Source organism: Cotesia glomerata, linkage group LG7 (assembly GCF_020080835.1).
Source record: "Cotesia glomerata isolate CgM1 linkage group LG7, MPM_Cglom_v2.3, whole genome shotgun sequence".
Classification (NCBI taxonomy): Eukaryota; Metazoa; Arthropoda; class Insecta; order Hymenoptera; family Braconidae; genus Cotesia; species Cotesia glomerata.
In genome coordinates, this window is record NC_058164.1 from 296,757 (window position 1) to 320,650 (window position 23,894).

The 23,894-nt window shown below is 32.1% G+C and overlaps 1 protein-coding gene across 2 annotated transcripts; it reads right to left on the reverse strand.

Moving 5' to 3' along the window:
• Nucleotides 1–255: 255 nt before the first annotated feature.
• LOC123268306 (KN motif and ankyrin repeat domain-containing protein 2-like) lies at nt 256–21,670 on the reverse strand. 2 transcript variants are annotated; one of them, XM_044733270.1, is made up of 11 exons: nt 21,440–21,670; nt 11,949–12,038; nt 11,222–11,424; nt 10,886–11,144; nt 6,441–6,556; nt 6,133–6,213; nt 4,522–4,752; nt 2,939–4,197; nt 1,595–2,198; nt 1,078–1,519; nt 256–1,017 (listed from the first exon to the last, which is right to left on the reverse strand). In XM_044733270.1, the coding sequence occupies exons 2-10, from the start codon at nt 11,989–11,991 to the stop codon at nt 1,091–1,093; spliced, it is 3,225 nt and encodes a 1,074-aa protein (XP_044589205.1). In that variant the 5' UTR covers nt 11,992–12,038; nt 21,440–21,670; the 3' UTR covers nt 256–1,017; nt 1,078–1,090. The 2 variants fall into 2 exon arrangements, with proteins under 2 accessions (XP_044589205.1, XP_044589204.1); XM_044733269.1 differs by having other exon boundaries at nt 256–1,519; nt 21,440–21,669.
• Nucleotides 21,671–23,894: the final 2,224 nt, after the last annotated feature.

The window sequence follows — 23,894 nt, forward strand, 5'->3', positions numbered from 1 at the left end:
TGATATCAATCATACGATTACAAAATTAATTAAATTAATTTTTTTTTCAACTATTCACAACCCTCTCGACTTAAATTTAAAATTAAAAAATTTTATTACATCGGTACCAGAGTATTTATCATTTTATGAATTATTTTAAGTACTAATAAACAAATATTTGTTTTTAATTTTTTTTTAACATTTACTTGATTAAAAATAAAATCAAACAAAATCTTTCAATAACAGATAAATTTTACATGAATTAATTTTTTCCTCTTTTCTAACGATTTATCAACATATATTCAGACATGATCTACTCGACGATGATTAATAAAAATTTTTATACTACCACAATGTGTAAGTAAGTCAGTCTGATACATCGTATTTATTTATTTGAATAGGATAAACGATTAGTAAATCTAGTCAGACGATTTTTGACTATCATTCCAAAATGCAAGGTTTTTTTTTTTTTTTTTTTTTTTTTGAGTAGGACAATGTCTAGTCTTTATTTATTATTTTATAATTATTTAAAAGTCTATAAAGCATCTAAATGCTAGAAAACTTAATTGTTCCCCATGATTTTAAAAATTGTTTAGGCCCTTTTTTTATCAAATATCATAATAAAAACCCCGTATCTGGAATGTCTAGTGCTACTTAATACCAAATATTACGATCGAATAAATATTTAAAACTTTGGAAGACATCAAAACTATCGATTAACACTTTCTTTATGAATCAGGACAATATTTAATTAATAACACGTAGAAATATTGAGTCGTTGAGAAAAAGAGGAGGGGAATGTGTTTACTTAGTAGTTTTTAGAACAAATTTGATAATAGAGCACCAAGTTGCTTCCAAGCACCTGAGAAAACTAATCTCCCCTTTTAATTTGATTATATCAATAGTTATCATTAAAAAATAATCAATAATTATTATAATTAATGTATTAAAAAATGACTAGTCTTCTCTAGATTGTTTTGAAATCCTAGATTGAGAAATAGAAAAATATATATGCGTCAAAATAATAAACATCTTGTTAATTACGTCTCTTCATATCGTTCAACAAAAATACAAAAAAAAAAAGAAAAAAACAAATGCAAGTAATTGAAAATTACTTCCCGGAGTACTTAGACGTGGGAGTAAATCTTCGCGAAGGGGCAGGACTGGCTGGTGCTGACGGAGAAGGTCCCGTTGGTGTTGTGGGTTTAGAACCCCGTCGACTTCTTCTCATAGATGAGTACGGACTCGTACCTCTGCTGACTTGTTCGTGAGCGTACAGAAGCATCCCGATGTCGCGATTGCCCGCGTGGACGGCGATGGTCAGAGCTGTGTTGCCGTCAACATCCACGATTGATGTGTCGCAGTCTGAATTTGCCAGTAAAAGCTTAACAATATCGGCGTGCCCATGCTCGGCGGCACACATCAACGCAGAACTACCATCCTCGTCCTGGATGTTGACAGCTGCTCCAGCATCCAGCAGCAATCGGGTCATGTCTGTCCTTCCGTGAGATACAGCAAGCATCAGCGCCGTTTGTCCATGCTAATATTTTAATTTATCAATTAATAACAGAACAAAATTTTTATTAGATGAATAAAAAGAAAATATTATATTTACAATTTTAGCGCGAGTATTAACATCAGCCAATTGGAAAAGTCTGGTGATGACGGAGGCATGGGTTGAATTTTTAATGTCAACGAGGGCTGTCAGCATCACAGGAGTGTAACCAGCAGCATTTGGCTTGTTAATGTCACAAACTTTTGAGTCGAGAAGAATTGAAACAACATCGTAATTGCCGTGAGAAACAGCGTAGTGCATTGCAGTGTTTCCATTGGTATCGACCATGTTTACGATGTATTCCAGCAAGATGCTTGAGTGTTCTTCGAAGCAGTCCAAGTAGTCCTCGACATCCAGGGGATTCGCTGTCACGACACTCGATATTTTAAACCACTCTTGCTGGATTACGTTGGTGGCGTTCTTGGTCTGATGGGAAATATTTTTGCTGGGAGATTTTTTCAAGTTGTCATTCAGTACTTTTAATGCCGCGCGCATTTCTTTCGACGGTTCCTTTTTCACGCGAGACTTATCGCGTATTGGCTCAAATAACGCTGAATCCGGTAGGCTTGTTTTTTCTTCACTGTTTATTTCTTTCTCAGGAGATATTATTTCTTTGGATTCTTTAGTGGTGTCGTTTTTGATTTCCTCTCCCACCATTTCATGCCTAGAATAGGTGAAGTTTTTTTTTATATTAGACTATGTAATATATTTTATTAATAATATTTAATCAATAGATTCAAGGATTTATACTAAAATAAATTTGATATTGATAACTTTTTCTTAATTATATTCTATTCAGCTTTACAAAAATTTAGAAATACATATGAATAAATTAGATAAGCAAGATTACCGCTGAAAGCGCGGGGAATTAAGTCTGCGGAATTCCATATCATTTTCAACACTCGAATATTGTTGTTGAAGCATTGATTTTAATAGACTCAATACTCTAATATTAATTTATATTCACAATCACACGCGCGTAACATCTGACATATTCCCACAAAATAATAAAAAATTTGTGCGTAATAAAAACCAACGAATCAACAAAAGCGAAAATTATTAAGTATGGATATAATTTTAGCTGGCAAATAGAAAATAATAAGATATACAACCCGTGGGTCGCGAACACTGAGGATAAATAACGAATACAACAAATAAAACCAGTTAGCCTGGTATGACGCACGCGCAAATCCTGGCAGCTTACTATACAGTAATATACCAGAACCACTAAGCTGATACAAGGGGTAGAAATTACGTGGGGAACGTGCAGCTGTTGGACACGCACGCGCTTTTTCATCCCTTGCAACAAACATTTTCTTTTGTCTAAAAACAATAATCCCCAGCTTAACATTATTTTCAGCAGTAAAAAAAAAAGATTATAATGATAATAAATAAAATACTCACTTATTACAATCATACGATTCTTTGTTGTCGGCATCATAGCGTATGATTCCAACGGGAATTTTGGTGTAGGTGTCTTGCCTCTTGAATTGCTTTTTCAGATCAGTGGTGTTTAAGTTAATGTTCGCGGGTCTTGGTATCCTCGAGACCCCATTAGTTGCTTGGTTCGGCGAGTTATCCAAACTTCTGTACATATTCTCATTATTATTTGAAATCTGCTTGGCAAGTGTTTTTATTGTTTCTTTGCAGTTGTCGCAATAGTTAGCAGCGCAGGAAATAGAAATATGTGGCTTGACAGAAGCACCAACAGAAACGTCGACTAGCTTTTTCTTAATAGGCGATGTACCGAACTCACGTCTCTTTGGCGAGAGGCCCACAGTGTCGGTACTCTTGGGTGTAGTTTTAATCAATCCTTCGACACTCAACCCAACGGTCCTCGTAGTTTTCCTTTTGGGTTTAGTGTCACCGTAATTGAACGAATGGCTCCTTGAGTTCATTGAATTTAGTGAAATCGGCTGTACGATTGAAACAGGATCCGGTCCAATGGCTATTGATTTTGTTCCTGGGCTTGATGGTCCTATCGAAGTTCCAATTTCAGACGTGCGGGGCTTAACGGTCACTCCGACATGAGACCTCATTTTGAAGGGCTCTGACGTTTGGGTTTCTTTATGTCTCATTGCCAATTTCTTCGGAAGTATTTTCAGACACTGAATACCTTTTGTTGCCATTTGTTTAGTCATCGAATTGCGGTACCTGCTTACAGCTTCCTCGACCATGCGGGCTACCTCTTCTGAGGTGTAAAGATTAGACATTTTAACTGTTGTTTCTGTAGCAGAGCTGCGGGTCTTACGAACTTCCGGATCTTTTATGATTTCCGGTGAAATTTGTTCGAAAAATAAATCACTGCGAGTCAGCCTTGCACTTTCAGTGTTAGTCCACGAGTCTTTGAGTTCTTTTGGCGACGACAAATTTTGATACGAGGGAATTTTTGATAGCGAATTTTTTCGTTTCATTTCAGGCGTAGAATTGGACTCGCTGCTTCGCGAAAGATTTGATAAACTCGAGGAGTCTTTATTGCTGTAGATGGAGGTGATATTTTCACGTGATTGATATTTTTTTAGACTTCTCCTGGCCGTTGGAGAGCCAAAAGCTTTCCTCGGCTCAAAGTCCAAGTCGTCTAATTTTACAGTTGTAAATTCGGTTGGACGGCCTATCACTTGGATTGGAGTGCTTGTAGTCATTCCGACGTCCCGTGTCCGAACCTTTCAAATAATCATTATTTTTATGCAATTTACAATACCATAAAAGAGAATATTAAATAAGAAGTACATAATTCTCGCGTCATGAAAGTTTAGAAAGTACAGACTCGCGTTGTAACTATTAGAGCGAAAATTTTTGAGTTCTTTCGTTAATCGTCAGAGAAAAGTCTAATTAATTAGACATATTTGTTACAAACAGTTAATGGCGGATAATTAATAACAAGAGCAAACCTGAACGGTTACAAAAACAATTAATTATTTATAGAAACTGTGAACTAGAGAAGGCGTTTGAGATATATAAATAAAAAAAAAAGAAAAAAAATTAACCTGTTGGTGTGAAACTCCCACATCTCGCGTCATAACGCCACACATAGTTCCCATGTCCCTCGTGTTTACAGCAACGCATTTTTGTGGCAGTTTTTCCGATGAAAATGAATTGCTTCTCAGTTGATTTTGAATTTTCGAGTTCACTATGTCCTTTAGTAAATTATCCTGCTTGAAATTGTCGACAGTTTTCTCGAGCTTCTTCTTCTCTTCTTTCAGGACAATCATCTGAGCCTGTTTTTTTTTATGATGATTATTATGATTCAAATTTAGGATACACATTTTGGAAAATAATTTATTTAAAACGCAAAGTAAAATAAACTAAACAATATCTTTAGAATTGAAAGTTTATAATTTTTAAGCACGAGAGAAAAATAAAGAGAGTGGAAAGAAGAACTTGGTATTGACGGTAACAAGTTTTCCAGAATACTGAATGCATCGACTGTTTAGATAACGTTATAAGTAAAAAGAATTTATTTCACACAATGTACAATGTACTTTGTGTTATTACTATAGAATTTAGAAACGTCCATAAGCCGCCAAGGAGCATCAAAGCGAGAGGTGAGATATTAGACATTAAATACAAGGTATTAAGGTAGTTAGGGCCCAAAAGTTTAGTTAGGCTCAAAAAGCAAAAATTCAAGAAATCTCCCAAACTCCGTATAGAAGTAGTTAAATAAATAATACACACGCTGTTAAAATTTAGAGACGATTTACCACGTCTAACCGAAGATAATTGCAATTAAAAATGATATTTTTACACAGGTGGTATGGGAAAAGAGTATTTTGTATTGAAGAAATTTTAAGAATTTCACGAAAAACTAACATTACTTAGATTAATACATGTATAATTACCCTACAAAATTATGGAATTCCCTACCACATAGTTTTTGAGAAATCATTGATAAACTAGTAAAGTAAACAAATAAAGTCATGCGTGGAAGTAAGTGAGCAATAGCCCGTAAGAGAGGCAACACTAACGCGTGACGAAGACAGCAGTAGCATAAACTATAAGTTGGATAAGGCTAGGTCTAGACTAAATTCAATTGGAAACTTTATGTTCAGGAATATTTAATTTAAATTAACAATTAAATTAAATCCAATTTTGTTTTTCTCAAATATTCTGGTATTTTTTTTAAATATTTTAAGCCGGCTTGGGGAGTTTATTCTGCCAACGCTACAGTCTATGTATCCTTGTGGCTTGTTTTTGACCATTCAAAAATAGAGATCAGGTATATGGACAGTTAAAAAAATTCACTGAGGCGTTAGAAGGACGAAGACAAAGTTTTGTTCGTTTACTGCTCCAGTGTACACTGATAGAAGGATTTTTTAACATTTAAGAAGATTTCTTTGTATTTAAGAAATCATTTCTTAAACATCATTTCTTAGTATTTAAAAAATATTTCTTAAATACCAAGAAATAAATATATTTTTTAAATACTAAAAAATGATGTTTAAGAAATGATTTCTTAAATACAAAGAAATCTTCTTAAATACTAAGAAATCCTTCTATCAGTGTACAATGTACAATAATACAGGAAAGAAAATAAGTATTTTTAGCTTATATTAAGGCGCTTTTACTGCGAGATTCATTGAAAAAAATAAAAACTATACCTGCAGCATTGGGATCGCTTTTACTTGGTCCTCAAGCTCTCTCATTCTCTCAAGCGACATCGCCATTTGCTCTCTGATGTTCTGAAAGTTGTTAAATATTGGTTCATTAGCGTCCTAAAAATAATGAAGTGTTGTGGGGGAGCAGGTAGAGGATGTTAAGTATCAATTTAAGTGATCTTTTTCATTGATTGATGGTCAAGATAATAATAATGTCCTTCCGGAGAAATGTATCCATTATCTTAAGACCAAATCTCCGCTTTAATCTTCAGATCTTTAAATTTTTGACAATAACATCGAATATTGTTTACCTGAAGCGCGCCTGCACTGAGATTTGAGTTTCCGCTCCCCACACTCGAGGCATCGAAATCCGTGGTATGATCCGCGTGGATCGTGTGTTGAATTGCATGACCAATCGCCGCTCCATCTTTTAAATAAACAATTTTACGTAAATATACTCGTAATTATTGTAATTTTTTATTAAGTAATTAAAATTGCATAATTTTCTGTGGGTTTTAATAATATAACTGGAGGTATGTTATTCACCCTTTTAGAAATATTTATTCCCATATTAATTAGCATTGTAAGCATGATACTTCACATACTCGAGTAATATAACGACTTGAGTCGGTAAGAGTACTCCGATAGATGATATTTCGCCGATAAGAGAGTTTATCACGCGATGAGGCTCTCTCATTAATAGTTTAAATTAGAATCAGAGTATCAAGAAAACAACAAAGTCAGTATAGTAATAATTTACAGTTTTGTGTTCGTATTTTTCGTCTCTCTCGCTCGCTTTTTTTTGCATCAGTAGCTTCTGTGAAAGTAGTTAGACGTTTTCCATTATGTGAAACGGTATTTCATTTTAAACTCAGTCTTTAAAATTAATCCAGTTACTTAAAATTATCAAATGGTTTAAGTTTCAATCTTGAACGTTTGCAAGAAAAAAAAAAAAAAAAAAGGAACAAAGAGGTTGTTTTTTTCATAATATAGTTCGTTAGATGGATGAAAATTTATGTATAATGGAAGATTGAATAAGTCGAGTAGGAGATCGTGAGCATAAATCATAAATATAATAATGAACCTAGTGATAATAATAATGTACATAATTTATTCGGGTGTGAGATATTACATACATAATAGAGTGTAAGTGTTGATACACTTGTGGATTAGTGCAAAACTTGATAATGAATTCAACTTGTTTCGCTCTACTCGGAGCAGATAATAGTATAAATATAAATATAAATATAAAAGAGTAGAGCAAAACTATAGGAGTATATATTTATATATTATATAGTTTTATTAACTTTGCCCCCGCAATTGACGTGAATGGAAATACTTGCAGACGGTCAATAGTACCTCCTATCCCTATCGCACTTGAGCAATGAGAAAAATATTATCCGACACGTTAACATTAATCGAAACACATTAGTCTTCTTTATATGTAACAATAATATTATTTATAAGGAACAATACTCGGGAAAAATTTATTATTTAAATTACAATTTTTTGTTTTTTATTAATTTATCACTTTATCTTATCAATCGCAATATATATGTACTTGACAACACAAATTTAATAATTATTTAAATATTTTATCAAATAAATAAAATACTTCTAGGACTTACGATATTTCTTCTTTTTTAATTTGCAGAAAGGCAAACGTTTCATAAAAAAATTTTTTACTCCCATTTTGAAATTACAAAATAATGAAGTGTCACTCTCACTTATTTTATCACAAATAATGTATGTAACTAAATAAAATAATAATTGCGTAAAAGAATAATCCATATATATATGTATCACAATATAAATTACATAACTAATAAATAATCTCGAGGTTGATATTTAAAATTTAAAAATAAAATAATTAAAAAGAAAATGAGTGTGTTGGTTTAAAAATTCTAAGTGAAGGAAGGCTGATGCGTGTTTTGCCACCGCGAGACCGCGTTTGACTGTTATGTTTCGCCGGTAAATCTACACATCACTACATCACGAGTATTCGAGCAAGTACCTCTAAGACCGAAGCGGGACAAAGAGAAAGACTGACAGAGAAAAGACTACCCGGACGAATCAACAGCCGACGAAGAGAACAATTCTATTATATTATTGTTATGGTGGTTAACTAGAGGGAGGGGGATTATTTCTGCTCCTTCCTTCCGTTAACTCCGTTAAATAATTTCAATTATTATTTAAACAATTATTAGTTTTTTGTATCACTCAATTGCCGTTGATTAAACTAATTAATCCAATCAGTTGTCGATAAGAGATCGGTTGTTAAATAAACAAACAGATCACGGCGTTTGCGATTGTTTTTCAGAGTGACTAATGTCAGGGTTGTTTGATAAACCAATCGAGAATAAAATTTATTTATTAACAATCGAATGTTGATTTAAAATTCAGAATAATGAGTGTTAAAATTTAAAGAGCTGGAAGTTTTTTTATTATAAAATACTGGCAGTTGTTCGTTGAAATGAGAATAACTTGAGCGTTAAACGTCAAGCAGCATGGCAGTGGGCTGGTGGGACAGGTGGATAAGAGACCGCGCCATATGTGTGAGTCGGTGGTCGCTGGCGCGCAAGGTTGCTCCAAAATTGTCTGGTCCGATATCTCTAATAGACCTGCAAGTCTTTTTTGTCCTGAACCTCGTTGTGTGATGGAAAAACATTGCAATTACCACCAGATGCCAGTTGATCATTTATTCCATAAAATACTACATTCAATTTAGTTGTCCTCTATATTTTTATAAGTATCATTCACATTTTCTGTTTTTATTCACTCGCTTTATACTTTCTCACGTTTTTTAAATTTAAAACAGCTTAATTATAGCTTATTAATATGGATGACCTGTTTAGATAATTAGGTAATTTGAATTTTTTTTTTAATTAAAGTCTATTGAAATTTATTAGAAAGTTTAAAATTTTGAATAATTTTAACGTTTCTTATTAATTTAATTTATATTTATATTTATAAATTGTTTTTCTCAATAATTTAATGAAAAATAATTCTCAGTATCAATGAAAAAAAAAAAAAAGGTTAACATAAAATTTGAATATATTTTCACAACAAGTGATAAATAAAATAACTGTGTATTAATATTTAAAGAAGATATGAATATGCTGGTGTTGCAAAATCAGAAATCTTTTTGAATAAACTAAGTATAAAGGTGCTGAAAATCTGCTGGTAGTTAGTACCTGTTTGAATAGAAAAGTGATAGAAGAACAGGTACTTGGACAGCGTGAGAATTATAAGCCAGCATTTTAGGAATTGTTGTGTTATTGTCATGTGCTATTTAAAATAAAAAGTCTTCACGCATATTGATTAGGAGGATGTCGATTTATGCTGGTAGTAAACTTGTGAAAAATAAAGTTTGTCCCATTATTCGGATAGTGGGTATGTCCTGAACCACTCTAGTTAATAACAGGTGGTCGCAGCTGTTTCCATGTACAGCAGTATTAAATTTAATATCTTCACCTTGCGCTTATAGCAAACGTACTTCCCGATCTTTTCATCAATGAACAGGAATTGAATATTTTTACAGTATTTTACGATCTTATCCTCAACCTGCGGGTCATATTTATTCTTTAGATCTTCAATTCCTCTTCCTCTTTCGACTAAACGGATATACAAATATGACTAAATATTTTTTGCTATTTATTTATTGCCAGAGAAATTCAAATGACAGCGTCATTTATTAAGCTTGCAATAATTCGAAAGTACCCTGTCAATTCAATTGGATAAAGTGAAATTTATGGACAATATCTTTAACGATATTTTTCATTTTCATTTTTACGTTACAAAACTTTTCAGTTATATTTCAACTTTGATTGTAATTAATTAATTTATTGTCTTGTGAGTTAAAAAGCTGGCTGGTAACATTAAAAACGACCGAAAGAATAATCAGTGAAGCTATAAGCGGAAGCAGGTGGTTCCAGACACGCACTGCCGATTACGACTCAACTTCTAAAACTTGATTGCGCGGCGTATATTTGAACCGCCACCTCGGGTCGTAAAACTATCATCCCTTGACGGTTTGAAACTAAGACCGAGAAAGTCTTGTTTATTTTTAAAAAAATAAGAAGAAATATACAAGCATAGTGATTACGATGATCAACAGGATTTTCACACTGCGATAAAATAATAACGTTGCAAAATTAGTAACTAACCAATTGTTTAAATTGTTCCCTATGAGAACGGAAGTTCATACTATGGTATATATAGACCTTAAGTGAATAATTATTTATATGTACATACACCTTGCACGTTATTGTTTTAAAAATAAACGGATAGACCGCGAAGATTTCATAGTTTGGTAAACTTTCTTGAGAAATATAATTTTTTCTTTCAGTTGCTTTGAATTATAAAGATAAGAAGCGTTGCAGTCTGATTTATAAAGCCCGCAAATGTATAAATCAAAGTATTTTCATTTTATTTAGTTAAGCTGGTGTGAGATCTTCCCAGGAGAATTTGTTTCACTGATCTAGAGAAGTCAGCCAAGTCGTGACTGTGACGGCTTATTACATACTTTCATTTATATATATATATATATATATATATATATATATATATATATATCAGCTATCAGCGGGACAGAGCAGTCATCTTATTAAGAGAGAAAGCATCAAATTCAAATATGATTAAGTAATGAAATTATTATGTTTTGAAACCTCCACTCGGGCATCAAGTGACACGATAGGAATTTTAAAAATAAAGAGAGAAATAAATAAAAATGCGCGGGTAGTCACGTGACACCTACCGGTTTCGCTCTGATTCCTGCGATCATAATTCTTGTAGGGTTTAGACAGTCGCTGCAAAGTCGCTTCAAAATCCCCGACTACGTCACTCAAGTCCAGGGCCGTCGAGTGTTGATGATGGTACGGATGAGGATTGTTACCTCCGGGTCGACTGGTCTGGTGACCTGACCTCGGTAAGGTCGTTACTCCGTTTGAAACTCCTTCGTCCTGCTGTGATATTTTCGACAGTTCGTTTTCAAGTTCGCTGAATGTCGGGCTCACCTGAAAATTAATCGTTTCATTTAATTTGATAATTAGAGAATCGAGAATAATATTATCAGAAGTATTAAATTAATTACCAATCCGAGTAGAATTTCCATAGATTGGCATTGTCTCCGTCTTTCGCGCTTCTTCCGTCTCTCGATAGTGTTTTTGTCAATGTTTCCGGCTGCAACAGCCTCGCAGTACTCGACAAAATCCAAGTCAATGTGATATCCATAAGGACAACAAATGCATTTGCTGCCTGAGGTTGATTCAGTAGATCCATAAGCCTGCTTTCCCACTACATAAATAATTTAAACTATAGTTAATATTTATATTAATCGCTAGTTATGTAAATTGTGGATGTTATAGAGGTTAATGACCAGCGGGGGTGCATAATAAGCCAAAATATGTTGTAACTATTGGCCACTTTCCAGCGACAGATTCAGTTATTATAATTATAATAATAATAATAATAATTTAACAAGTGTATGAAAGTTCGTTAGCCGTATATACACGTGTATATAATATAGTAAAGACTGCGAGGAGAAGACGTTGGTTTGCACGTCACGGCTGCCGCGTTCTTACCCATCTTGTTTCGTTTCTTTGCATTATAATTCTTTTATGTCACCCGAAAATCCGTCAACCACAAGTAATTTATTTTAAATTCAAAGATATTCCACTACAATTACTATTAAGCTTATTTATAATTCACTCTAGGAACACATTTTTAGAGAAAGAGGTTAAAATAAAAGGTAAAAATAAAAGTATGCCTGAACTCGGATTTTGCGAAGAAAATTGAATTAGTCACAGTAATTTACTAACCGTTTCCGTTGAAAACGCGGGGCGAGGATACGGTCAGTGCCATTTCTTCAGGGTCTCACGCTTCCTCGTTACGGATTCATCCCTTGTTTCCTGTAAAACATTAATTATCTTTTTAATTTATTTATTAAAATTAAAGTCCATGAAAAAATTTAAAAACATATTCTAACATAAATTTTTATTTATTTTCCAAGATGTTTCGAACGCTTTCAATTAGTCAAGGAACGCGGAGCAATTACCACTCGCAAGATTTTAAAATTGTCATATTTAAAATGGGTTGTACGTGACATGTGTGGTATGGCGGTGTGGTGTGTACTGCTCCTCCCCAACGCGAGCTTTTAAATACTTGAGAGCACTCTAAAATCTCAAGCCCACTCAGCTTCCTATTTCTCATTACTCTCATCCACTCTCCACTCTCCACTCTCCATACGCATAATCCATCCGTCCTTCTGCTCCGTTTTGTTCCTCCAGTAGTACAGCAGTGAAAAAGTCAAATCAAACACACAAAAGTCTCAAGAAAATTGCCACTATTTATTTAAATTAACCCCTTGTACTTAAATTTTTTATATTTAATTATAAATCACAAATAACTAAGTCTAATTTAGTACCCGGATTTAAGGTCTGACGAGTTTTTTAATTTTTCTTCATTCTTTCCATCGATTGTGCCAAGAAAGATATATCTCATACAGAATAAAGTACTATCGCGGAATTCCCACATGATAAGATGTAACCGCGTCACGTACTGCGGGATAACAAATTGAGTAACGGGTTAAACTAAACAGCACTTGAACTTTTTAACAACTAGACATTATATATTATATGTTAAAAGATTAAAGAGGAGGCATCATTACATCTAAACAGAAAAAAATAAAATCCCCGATTAACGATTTAAAGATACCGATAATCCGATACAAAGTTATCCGATGGATAAAATGTATAAGAATATAAATATAAATATATATACAGCTTGTTAGTTTGGCTGCAAGCGGCTCACGTACATCTATTGAGACGTGTGTCACAGTATATCTAGTTGGAATAATATATATGTATATATATAACTGATGGGAGATGAAGGCGGCTATATCCAATGGAAAGTAAACATCGTGACGGACAAACCATGGCCTGCTTTATTCCAATGATGACAGACAGAGTTAGACGGCGGCACGTTTATTGTTTTATTTAAAACTCTCCAATACTTTTTTAACGAAAAAAAATTAAATATGTCGGAGAAGACAGCACGACACGACTAGACGCGAGCCGATACCAACCAATCTGTAGTTACCAATCGTGACTCTCGATCATACAATCGTGAATTAACCAAATAAAAGGGTTTTTTTTTCCTGCTTTTATATTATTAATACTTGCACAGAACAATAACAAATAATGACTATTAATATGTCTTGCTGCAATCACAAGTGTTATATCAATAAATTCAATACATTTTTTGAATATATCGTGTCTCATGTGTGATAAAATTGATAACAACCTGTGATAAGAGGTTTATCTGTAGAATTTATAAAAAGTTATATTAGTTATCTTTTTGGTTTGAAGCGTAGAAGAGAAAATGGCGAATGAAAGTAACAAATCCACTGTACAGTCTCATAAACAATAAATGTATTAATATGGCTTATAATAGTTGTCTAGCTGTCTTCACTCCACAGTTGGTATATAAATATAAAATAATATATATTAGAGTGATGAGAACTAGGAAAATTATACACACTAGGTATATATATTATTTTCCTTGTCGAGTGTCCGGAGTCTCTTGGCACTAGTTTCGGATAAGCATAAAGGGAAGAGATGAGAAGAGAGATTTTAATGAGTCGCAGAGCCACTAAAATAGAAGAAAAAGTATATTTCTTGAATATTTAAAAAAAAAAAAAAAAAAAAAAAAAAGAATTTTTTCGACGAGAGTCGTTAAATTATTTAATAACTTTATTTAAATTTCCTTTAAAGCTCTTTGTACTTAAAATTTATAAGATTTCTTTCGCCAGTTAATGTCTCGTATTTCAAGATTACGATTTTTATTTTATTAAAAGGCGCGATTTATATATATTTTTGGTCCTTTTGTGCCCGGTAAGATTTTATTTATCGAATCTATTTCTTAAAGCTTTTCCGTCCGGAAGTGATAAAGAAGTTATTTTTATTTGTCGCGTCTAGAGATGAATGGCAATTGAATAATATTTAGAGAAAAATTAACCAAGAGTATGAGAGAAACGCCGGAAGTGTGTTAGTCGGATAAAAAATAGACAGGGAGAGAGATGATTTTTGAGGTGTCACGAAGAATTTTTTCGGCTAAATATAAATTTGTATTTTTATTTTAAAATAACCTTAACCGACAACCGAGATGAATAGAGTTAATATTAACCCTCAAAAGGGTTGCCTGATTGATGCCGTGACCCTTTTAACATTTTTATTATCAGCCTATTTATATATAAATATAATATATTAGAAAACCTCGAGATAAAAATACCATAAATAGCGATAATCTGATAATTTATTTAAGGATTAGTCACTGTACGTAAAAAAATTAAATTAAAATGCTTTGAATCATTAAAGCGTTACCTGTTGATTAAAATTTATTTGTTTTTCAGATATTTTAAAAAACACTAATTAATTCTTGAACCTTCGGCGGACGTAACACAGCTATATTAATTAGTAAATATTTTCCCAACGACGCACGAAGGTATATAATTTATATCCGGGTTAATCTTGTAATTTGTAATAAATATAATTATTAGTGAGCGTGAGTATTAATTTGAGCGAATCAATGCCCCGATGTGAAATTACTGAGCAGATAACTAACAATAGACATTTACTGTTCATCCATGCGATAATCGTATTCAAGAGATTAATTTTAGTGTCGTAATAAAAAAGGCTGCAATTTACCGTAAAAAAAAGTTTACAGTTGAGTAAATAATTAACCAATCACTTAATTTATTCTTTTAAATTAAATTCAAAAAATTAAATATTTTAATTTCTCTGATTTTTAAATTTTACTTCAATTGAAAATTATTAATTAAAAAATAACTACATAAAGTACAACGGGGTTTTTAATATTTTAAATAAGCCTTTGAAGGATCAAGTAAAGCCCTTGTTCGTATGAATAAGAAGTGAAATGAGAAATTTTTATTGGTCATTGTGTATTCAAAGGTATGATAGTATGATAATAAAATATTGTGCTCATACAATAACAAAATGAAAATAAAAAATGACTAAGAATAAATAATAAAAGGCAGCTTATATTATATAGCCTTTATATATGATGTGTGTTTCTTTATATCCTTGCACTGGGTGTCAAGAAGAAAAATGTCCGAGGCAGTGACCTTGGACTCCAAAGTACCAAGTGTAAGCTAAAGGATATAATATTAAATATAATATACCTTAGTATAAGCCAACAAGTTTTCTGCAATGAATATCATTAAATCGATCTGTATCATATTCTTCCTTTAATTATTAATTATTATTATTATTATTATTATTATTATTATTATATGAAAAATTAATATACTTATCGATGAAACAAAATATTATTCTCTGTCATCAAGATTTTCTCAAAATGAGTTTTGACACGCGACCATATTTGGATGCGTGAGTGGCATTTACACATATGAGATGGAGTCAAGATAAAAGGGACCCAAACCCGTCAGTTCCATCATCGTGACATTTCTCTCTGAATTGCCGCGTAAATAATCTTTACGACAATTTACACATATATATTCGCATAACTATAGCTATACATTTATTCATAAATCATAAAATAAAATATAACATATAATAATATATTAAATTACAGAGGAACGCGATAATATAAATAAAAGGGGGTCCATACTGTCACAAGAGCGGGGTCTGATGCAACCAAACGGGCCCGAGGCTACTTCGCGAGCTCATATCGTTACAGTATATGTACATATGTACATCAGCGAAGGCGTTTTATTTGTCGCGACTACGGTACACTTACAATAAATATTTGAGCTTACATATTTAATATTTGCGTGTCATGTTTTTTTTTTTTTTTATTTCTTTATTTCCAAGCAAATAATCTATTAATAGAAAAATTAAATTAAAAAATATTTTATGTAAGCTACTGGTATTGAGAGTTTAAAATCATGAGCATAAGCAGCACTTGCTATCAGAATTAATGCTTCATTTAATAATAAAATACTTGAGTAATATGTGTAATTTAATCTCGCAACCGTTTTATTAAAGGTAACAGTCTGTTTCTATATATATTTAAAATATAAAATTTCAATGTATTAATGCAGCTAAACTATTAGAGTTGTTACTTTCGGAGAACATTTTGACATGTTTTTATATTTAAAAGCGTGTGTGGTACGTTAATAAATACATAAATGAATGTATAATAATATATATGACAGAGAAAATATCTGCCCACGTTAAATTTATCAATTAATAATAAAATTGGTTATTGAAAGGCCATTAAATAATACTTACAATAGGATTTATTGATTTAAATCTCTAATTCCGTAGAATAAATTTTAAAGTGCGGCGCTTTACAGAAAAAATATTACCGAGAAATTAGGGACAATGGAGTGTCATAACCAAATTTGAGATGGTGAAAATTTCTTTTGTAGAAATAATCCCCAAGTGTTAAAGATGCTTATCTGAAGTTTAACATAATGAACGTCTCACGTCAGGGTTGTATTTCTTTCCCTCGTATTATTTTTTGGGCTCAACTGACGGATGATAATTATTTAAAGATAATAATAATAATAATAATAATAATAATAATATGCCTGCTACGGTGAGCTTGAGCATGAGCATGAGTGTTTTTAACGTCGAACTGGTTTTTAGCGCGTTTTTCCATACACGGAGAGGAGAGTCACACATGAGAAAACAAGAGGAGAGTTATAAGGTTTGTAACCGAAGGAGAGGGTGGTCGTAGGAGTTTCCGGACCACCATACATTACATACACTGAATGTCTACTTCATTGACTGCTCGACTGTACTTTTATAATTAGGATAACTTTCTTCGACCTCCTTTAACGCACTCTCATTGTCTATACAAACCTGTCAGAATTAAATATCATTTATTTTATTCCTTATTAAAATTTAATAGTCTCACGATTTAAATCCACAAAGAAATTTTATGTTTAATTAAAAAATATTATTGATACGATTTCTTCCTTTGAATATCTTATGAAGATATTAAAATATTAATACTAAAAATTCTTTTTCTGTATAATGAAAACTTATCAAATTAATCTCGGAAGAAATCTTAAAGATAAAATAAAATAACTAATAACATATGACATCTGTATTATCTTTAAAGACATCTTATTTACATTATTAAAACGTGATATTCTCGACTGCGATTAACCCAACAAGTTTATAAACCCATGAAGCATGGTTTACATGGAATTAAAAGTAAGCGCATAATTTATAATTATCCATTAGATATATCTAATAAGCTTTTTATGCTTCTCAATCAAATGGGAATATAGAATTAATTCAATAATTTACCGGTGAGCAATTATTCAGATGCATTTTCGATTTAATGATAATAATATTAAATTGCAGAGCGATCTGATGTGAGTACAGAGAGTTAAATATCAAAGTTTAGCCTTATTTGTAATTTGCATAAATTGTCGAGAGATTAAATAGATGTGAGTACGTATATATATATATGTAGTGTCTAGTGTGCAGTGTGTTTACAGCAAAATGATGCGTTCATTGCCATTACAAATCGAGTGAACGTTATTCAGTATAGTCTGTTAAGTCCACTGTACCTTTTATATTATATTAACTCTACAGTTTATGTTTATGTTTGATACTAAGACAAACGCAGTTAGTAGTATGTAGTAGCCGTAGTAATTTAATGTTAATTTGACGTAAAGGTGGTTAAAGGTACGTTAAATAAAAGTAACACTCAACTAGTCCATTGGATTTGTATAGATATATAAATTGTACAATAAAAAGATCGAGTTGATCATCACACATCAGAGTTTGAGTTACACATTATGTTAACTCACAAGTTTACAACTAATAGTCACTGCTCGATTACCGATTCGAGACATTGCCAGAAATGGCAAGTAGGTAAAGAAAACGATTCTATGAAATAAACTCAATAGGATTAGATTCCATTCCTCACTACTTAGTCTTTATACTCTTTACTCCTTATTACTACTTACTGAGCGAGTCGACGACCGTGTCAAGTGTCAACGTTATGCAACATTTATTTCCAATAAATGTTTATTTACATTTATTGTAATTTATTTTTTACGAGTAGGACGTTAAGTCGACAATAAATGTCCGCACAACAATACACGCGGGATATACATCTATGTACATAATGAGAAATGTTTCAAGATGATAATAATAATAAAAATGAAAATAACGTTATTACACGTGAATGAATTGCGCAAATAAATGACCGTGAATTGGGATACGTTTTTTAAATAAAAAAATATTTTCGAGGACTGATGAAGAACGATTAAAGATCGGGAGTGGTATTTTACCTTTATAGCTTCTTCGTGATGTTACTTTTGCGTCATAATGCCGACTCACACAGTCAGGAAGCCAATAAACATCTCTATAAATTATTTATTATCAAAAAAACGTTTGTAAAAACGCGACCCAGTAATTTTATATAAACTTTTATTATTTTTTAATATTTCGTAATTAAAAATTGAGTTTTTTTTTTTTTTTTTTACTAAAGTTAGTCATAATGTCTAGTCAAGACTCCTAATTAACTTTTTTCGCGGCTGGATGGAAAAGAGTTAGCAAATTGCGTCAATAAATTACGTAAATAAATTTATATTTATAATTTATTCGTTTAAAATGCCGATAATTGGTTGTACTCATGCATGCATTGATTTATTTGATTCACACGAGGACAAAAAGTAAATAAACCGGTGAATGAGCCGCACAATAATTAAAAGTCGCCGGGTGGTTTCCTGGTGCATCGATTGCAAGAAAAAATCCCAATAAGAAAGAGAAAGCTAAATAAATACGCGCTTAACATAATTCGCTAATAAATTCTAATGCTTTTAATAGAAAATAAATAAATTATTTATAACAGTGCAGATAAAAAATAATCTACTGATTGGTAATTGGTAATTGAGTCAATAATAAATTTATAAATAAAAGTAAATTTTTTTACTCTCGGCAATAATTGAATAAAATATGTCAGAGTCTTGTACGTCGGTTATTTATTGAAGTCGTCCGCGGTTTTAATTAGTCGAGAAGGCATTAATTTAAATTGCAATGATAAGACTCATATATCAAGCCATAAACATAAACTCTAATCTATTTAAATACATATGTACACACATAGCATAGACACAATCGGCTCTAAGCTAAAGTATAATAGTCTCAGGTGTTGTTCAAAGTCTACCGATCTTTAAGATATTTTTTTGGAGCAGTCACGCGGTCTGCCGTTATTGTCATACTTACGTGTAATATAACTATAATAATAATAATAATCGTAAAAAAGGAAAAAGGTATTATTGTACAAAAAATAATCCCAGTAATGGTATGAGAACGCACGTGCGCACAAACTGAGCACAAGTTGGCTGACAAAACCCCTGTATATGTACATCTGTGTAGTCGGAAGAACGGACGGTCCTTCTGCTTCGGAATGAGAGAAGAGAAGAAAGACGTGCCGCGAACAAACGATCCAAAAAGAGAGAATTAACCTGGGTCAGAAATAAAGTCACCAACCAGAGTAGAGTGTTTAAACTCCCCGGTATTAAGTTGAGTCGCGTAGAGGTTTACTCGTGTTGAGGTAAAGAATCAAGAATGAAAAAAAAATAAAAAATAAAATGAAACTAGATAGAGAATTAGTACGAGCCGCACCTGCGAATTGTACTCTACAATCTTTAGCTTATCGGTTCAGTTATACTACATTTCCTGGGTGGTTTTCGAGGCCGTTTACACAATCGGTGTTTCCGTCAATACTTTTTATTTCAAACACACATCGACCAGTACCGTTTACATATTTAACTATTTTTTAAACAAAAATATTAACTCTTAGATATAAATACTCAACTAAGTGTGTTTTATAAATAATATAAGAAAAGGACGTGTGTATAATATGGTGACCCGTATTTCTGCAGATATAGACATAAACTTGCATTAATCGGCGGATGATTGTTTACAATTATGCAATGTATGCGTGTAGCTACATATTGTATACACTCGTCAAACGAGAAGACCAATTGAAGAGTTATTACCGGAACATCTGTAGTCATTCAAATTGCGTTTGTAATTTTATATTCATTTATTGTAATAATATTTATTATTTTTTATATCGTAGTACCTGGTAGTTTACTTTATTATTCAATTTTAAATTAATAGAAATAACCTTAATTATTTACTCCAAGTTACGCAAGCGTGTTTGTGAAATAAAATAATATTAGAAAATAATAAATTAACATGTTAATTTAAATAGTCAAAAACAAGATAAAAATACATTAATAGTAAGATTATTAAATAGACTGATGAACTTTGTCAAGCGATAGGAGCCAGAAGAGTGGGAGTAGTACATTTTTTTACATATTTTATTTATTACTATGATTTTTACTCGCATATAGAGCAATAAAGCCAGTACAGGCCGATAAGAGTAATCAGTACCGATATATATATATATATACAATATGTCAGGGTGTTACGGTGGAGTTTTTTATTTACAGCTTAGATTTGATTAGTTTGATTGATTTAGCTGGTTATGGTTAGTTATTTATTTATTTATTTAGTTATTATCGAGTAAAGTAATGTGATGCCCAGCCAGAGTAGAACATGCAATGGGTGTACGTAGAAAGCTAACAATGATTCAGTCGAGAACATAAATAGGTTCTGGTGCGGTACGGGTACACAACCCACTTGTATGTCATATGTAATACACTAATATAATACTGAAAACCAATTCTGTCGCGTCTATGATTTGTCGCTACCAATTTAACCAGCCTTAGCTGTTTGTTTTATTTTTTATTCTGTATAGAATTCTCCTGGACCCGGTTGCGGGATTTGTTGAGCTTTTTTAGGGCAACCAGTACTTACAGTACATGTATGTACTGTACGGTAAATAATATCAAAATGGAATTTAACGTTATATTAGCCCACGCGTCCATTGTGTGTCAAATACGAGTAGATTGGTATTATGTGTACACAATAAATATCAAGGCAAATGTTATTTTCTATTTCCTTGTTATGTTTTATTATTATCACTGTAAAAGTTTAAGGAGCAAGCTGATGTCTTTCTTGATAAATGTCATCAAGTTTTCATTTTTATTTTTATTTATATTTATGTTTGCTGATTAAATATTTATTTACATATCGAGTCACTTGTGTTTCTTTAAAAAGTAAACAAACCATGATATGTTTATATTTTATTTAACAATCTAATGCAGTTGTTATGATTTACCTTGATGGGGAAGAGGGGTCACATGTGACATCACCGTTTATTACCATATTATCTTGGAAATCTAGTATTATATATATATATATTTAATAAAAATAAATAAATAATTTACCTGCGAGTCGTGAGTTTGAAATTCGCTCCATAATCCGAAGATAGTTTTTGTTCTTGAGTGTATTATTTGAAATAATAAAAATAATTGATAAAATAGACACAGAAGATGAGTACAAGAGTGTTTTTTATTTATTAAATAATTGTCCAAGTGAACAGGGGATTTAAACGGTGTTGTTTTACCGAGAGAGAGGTAACTGCAGCGGATTCTGTGAGATCCGGTGCGCGACTCCCGACTCAGTCGCTTTCGAGCGTGTCCCCTCTTCTTTCCGCGCGAATAAGAAAAAACAACTAAATCGAGTATAGTACCAGAGACTGGAGCGAGAGAATCGAGATGTGTTGCCGTGAGTGATTGGGAGTAGGAGAAAGAAAGAGCTAGTCTTCATCTCCCACTTGCTGGTCTTATCCCGAGAAGCCAAGACTCAAGACCCGAGGACGCGGGATGCTGCGGCAGGTTGCTTTGAGAACAAGATGGAGCAAGACGGAATAGAACAACAGTACCTATAATAATAATCTCAAGAGCAAGAATAAGGATAAGGATAAGGATAACGAGGAAGGAATTTACTCGATAGAGAAAGGAACAAAAGGCTTCAGGGGGTCCAAGGTCTCGCCATCAGACCATCACAGTTCCTGATGCCCAGGTATATTGATGTTGGGCCCTCAAGACCTTTTTACTTTTTACTGCTATTGCTACACTCACATGTACTTTCTTTTCTCAAAAAATATTATTTCCAAGCAAGAAAATTCTTTATCCACAATTTTCTTTAATAAAATGAATTCTTTTATCAATCTGGGTAGTTAATAAATAGTCGAATTATATTTACACAAGTTTATTAAGTGTTTGATAGAGAGGATCGTACGCCCACTTTGTTATCCAGCACGTAGAGGACATAAACCTACATTACTTAACTTTTTTTAATTTATTTAACGGGTAACTGTAGAATGTCATCAAGATAGCCGTCATTCCTCGGTATCGCTGTATAATAGAACACTCTTGGTCTAGAGTCTGGTCCAGAAGAACCAAACAAGAAGATCCAAGAAGAGAGGAAAAGATAATTTATAGATATGTTTAGGAGGCTTTTATAAACTCATATATACCAAGCATAACTTTATTTTTTTACTAAATATACTACTACTTAAATTTTGAAAGTCCTTCTTTCTTCCTTTCTTCCGCAGAATTGCGAGCACTAATTTATGTTGGCAGGTGGCATGGTTTCCCGCTGAGATTTTTAGGGAATCACTGGTACTTTTGTTGAGATTATAATAATAAAATATAAAGAACATAATGGCAATATGTATATCTGGTGAAATATTTGAGAATGGTGATTCAACGTGATTTTCTTGGATTGTCGAGTGCGAAAGTAAATTTGATGGTACAAAGAGTGTAGACCAGCTGGTGTATTTCGGTGGCGACTGCCAGATTTACCGTTGTATTTCTAGAGCCACTTGTAACTTGTACTTTTATTTAAATATAAAACAAATTCTCGTTAACTCATCGCGGTGATTTATTAATATTCTTAACCCTGACTGATGCACTACCCACAACCCACTACCCCGAGAAAAAAAAAAACATAATAAATAAAAATATTGTTTATCATATCACCAGTGAGGAATTATTCCATTAAACGTTATCCGAGGTGGATGCACCACTCAGACACTTACTCAATCAAGAGTCAACTTGTCAGAAAAAAAGGAAACAATTTAGGCAATTTATTACTACTTACATTTATTATATTAAAATAAAATGATGGATTAAGAAATATTATTACGTGGTATTTTTAACTGATTATGTCATATTGTTAAATGCGTGTGTTCGGTTATTATGATCTTCAGAATTATAATGGATAATATTAACAGTAACCATTTACCATTTAGCATTTACCTTCTTATACTCATATCATGAGAGACACGTACGTCAATGGTCAATAGTGTAAAAGGAATTTCTGGTGGGTGGACCTGTTTGTTATGTGCTGGAAGATCTGGACCTCACGGCTAGTTCATTCAGAGTTTTATTATTATTTAAAATACATTCAATCAGATAATCATTTTTCATTATTTTTTAATAATTGATGATAGTTTGAATAATTTTTGTTTTTTTTTTTAATAGATTATATTTCGAAGAAAGTAGTTAACAATTTACAAGGAATTGTTTTAAATATTTTTGAAAAGCTCCAGTGCGTAGTTTTACAACTTTAGTTAACGATCATTTATATAACAATTATTTAATTGATATAATGATGATTGATTTTGAGGTATGTTATTGGTATACAAACGCCGTGATAATTATTTATACATGTTACAATATATACGTTCATTTACAATGATTAATTAATTAGTAATTATTTTTTTTTTTTTATTTAATATAATACGTAGAATAATTGTTTTTTAGATTCGAGATTATTTCTTCAGTCTAAAGTATAAATTTATATATGGAAGATATATATGAATATACTGATGAA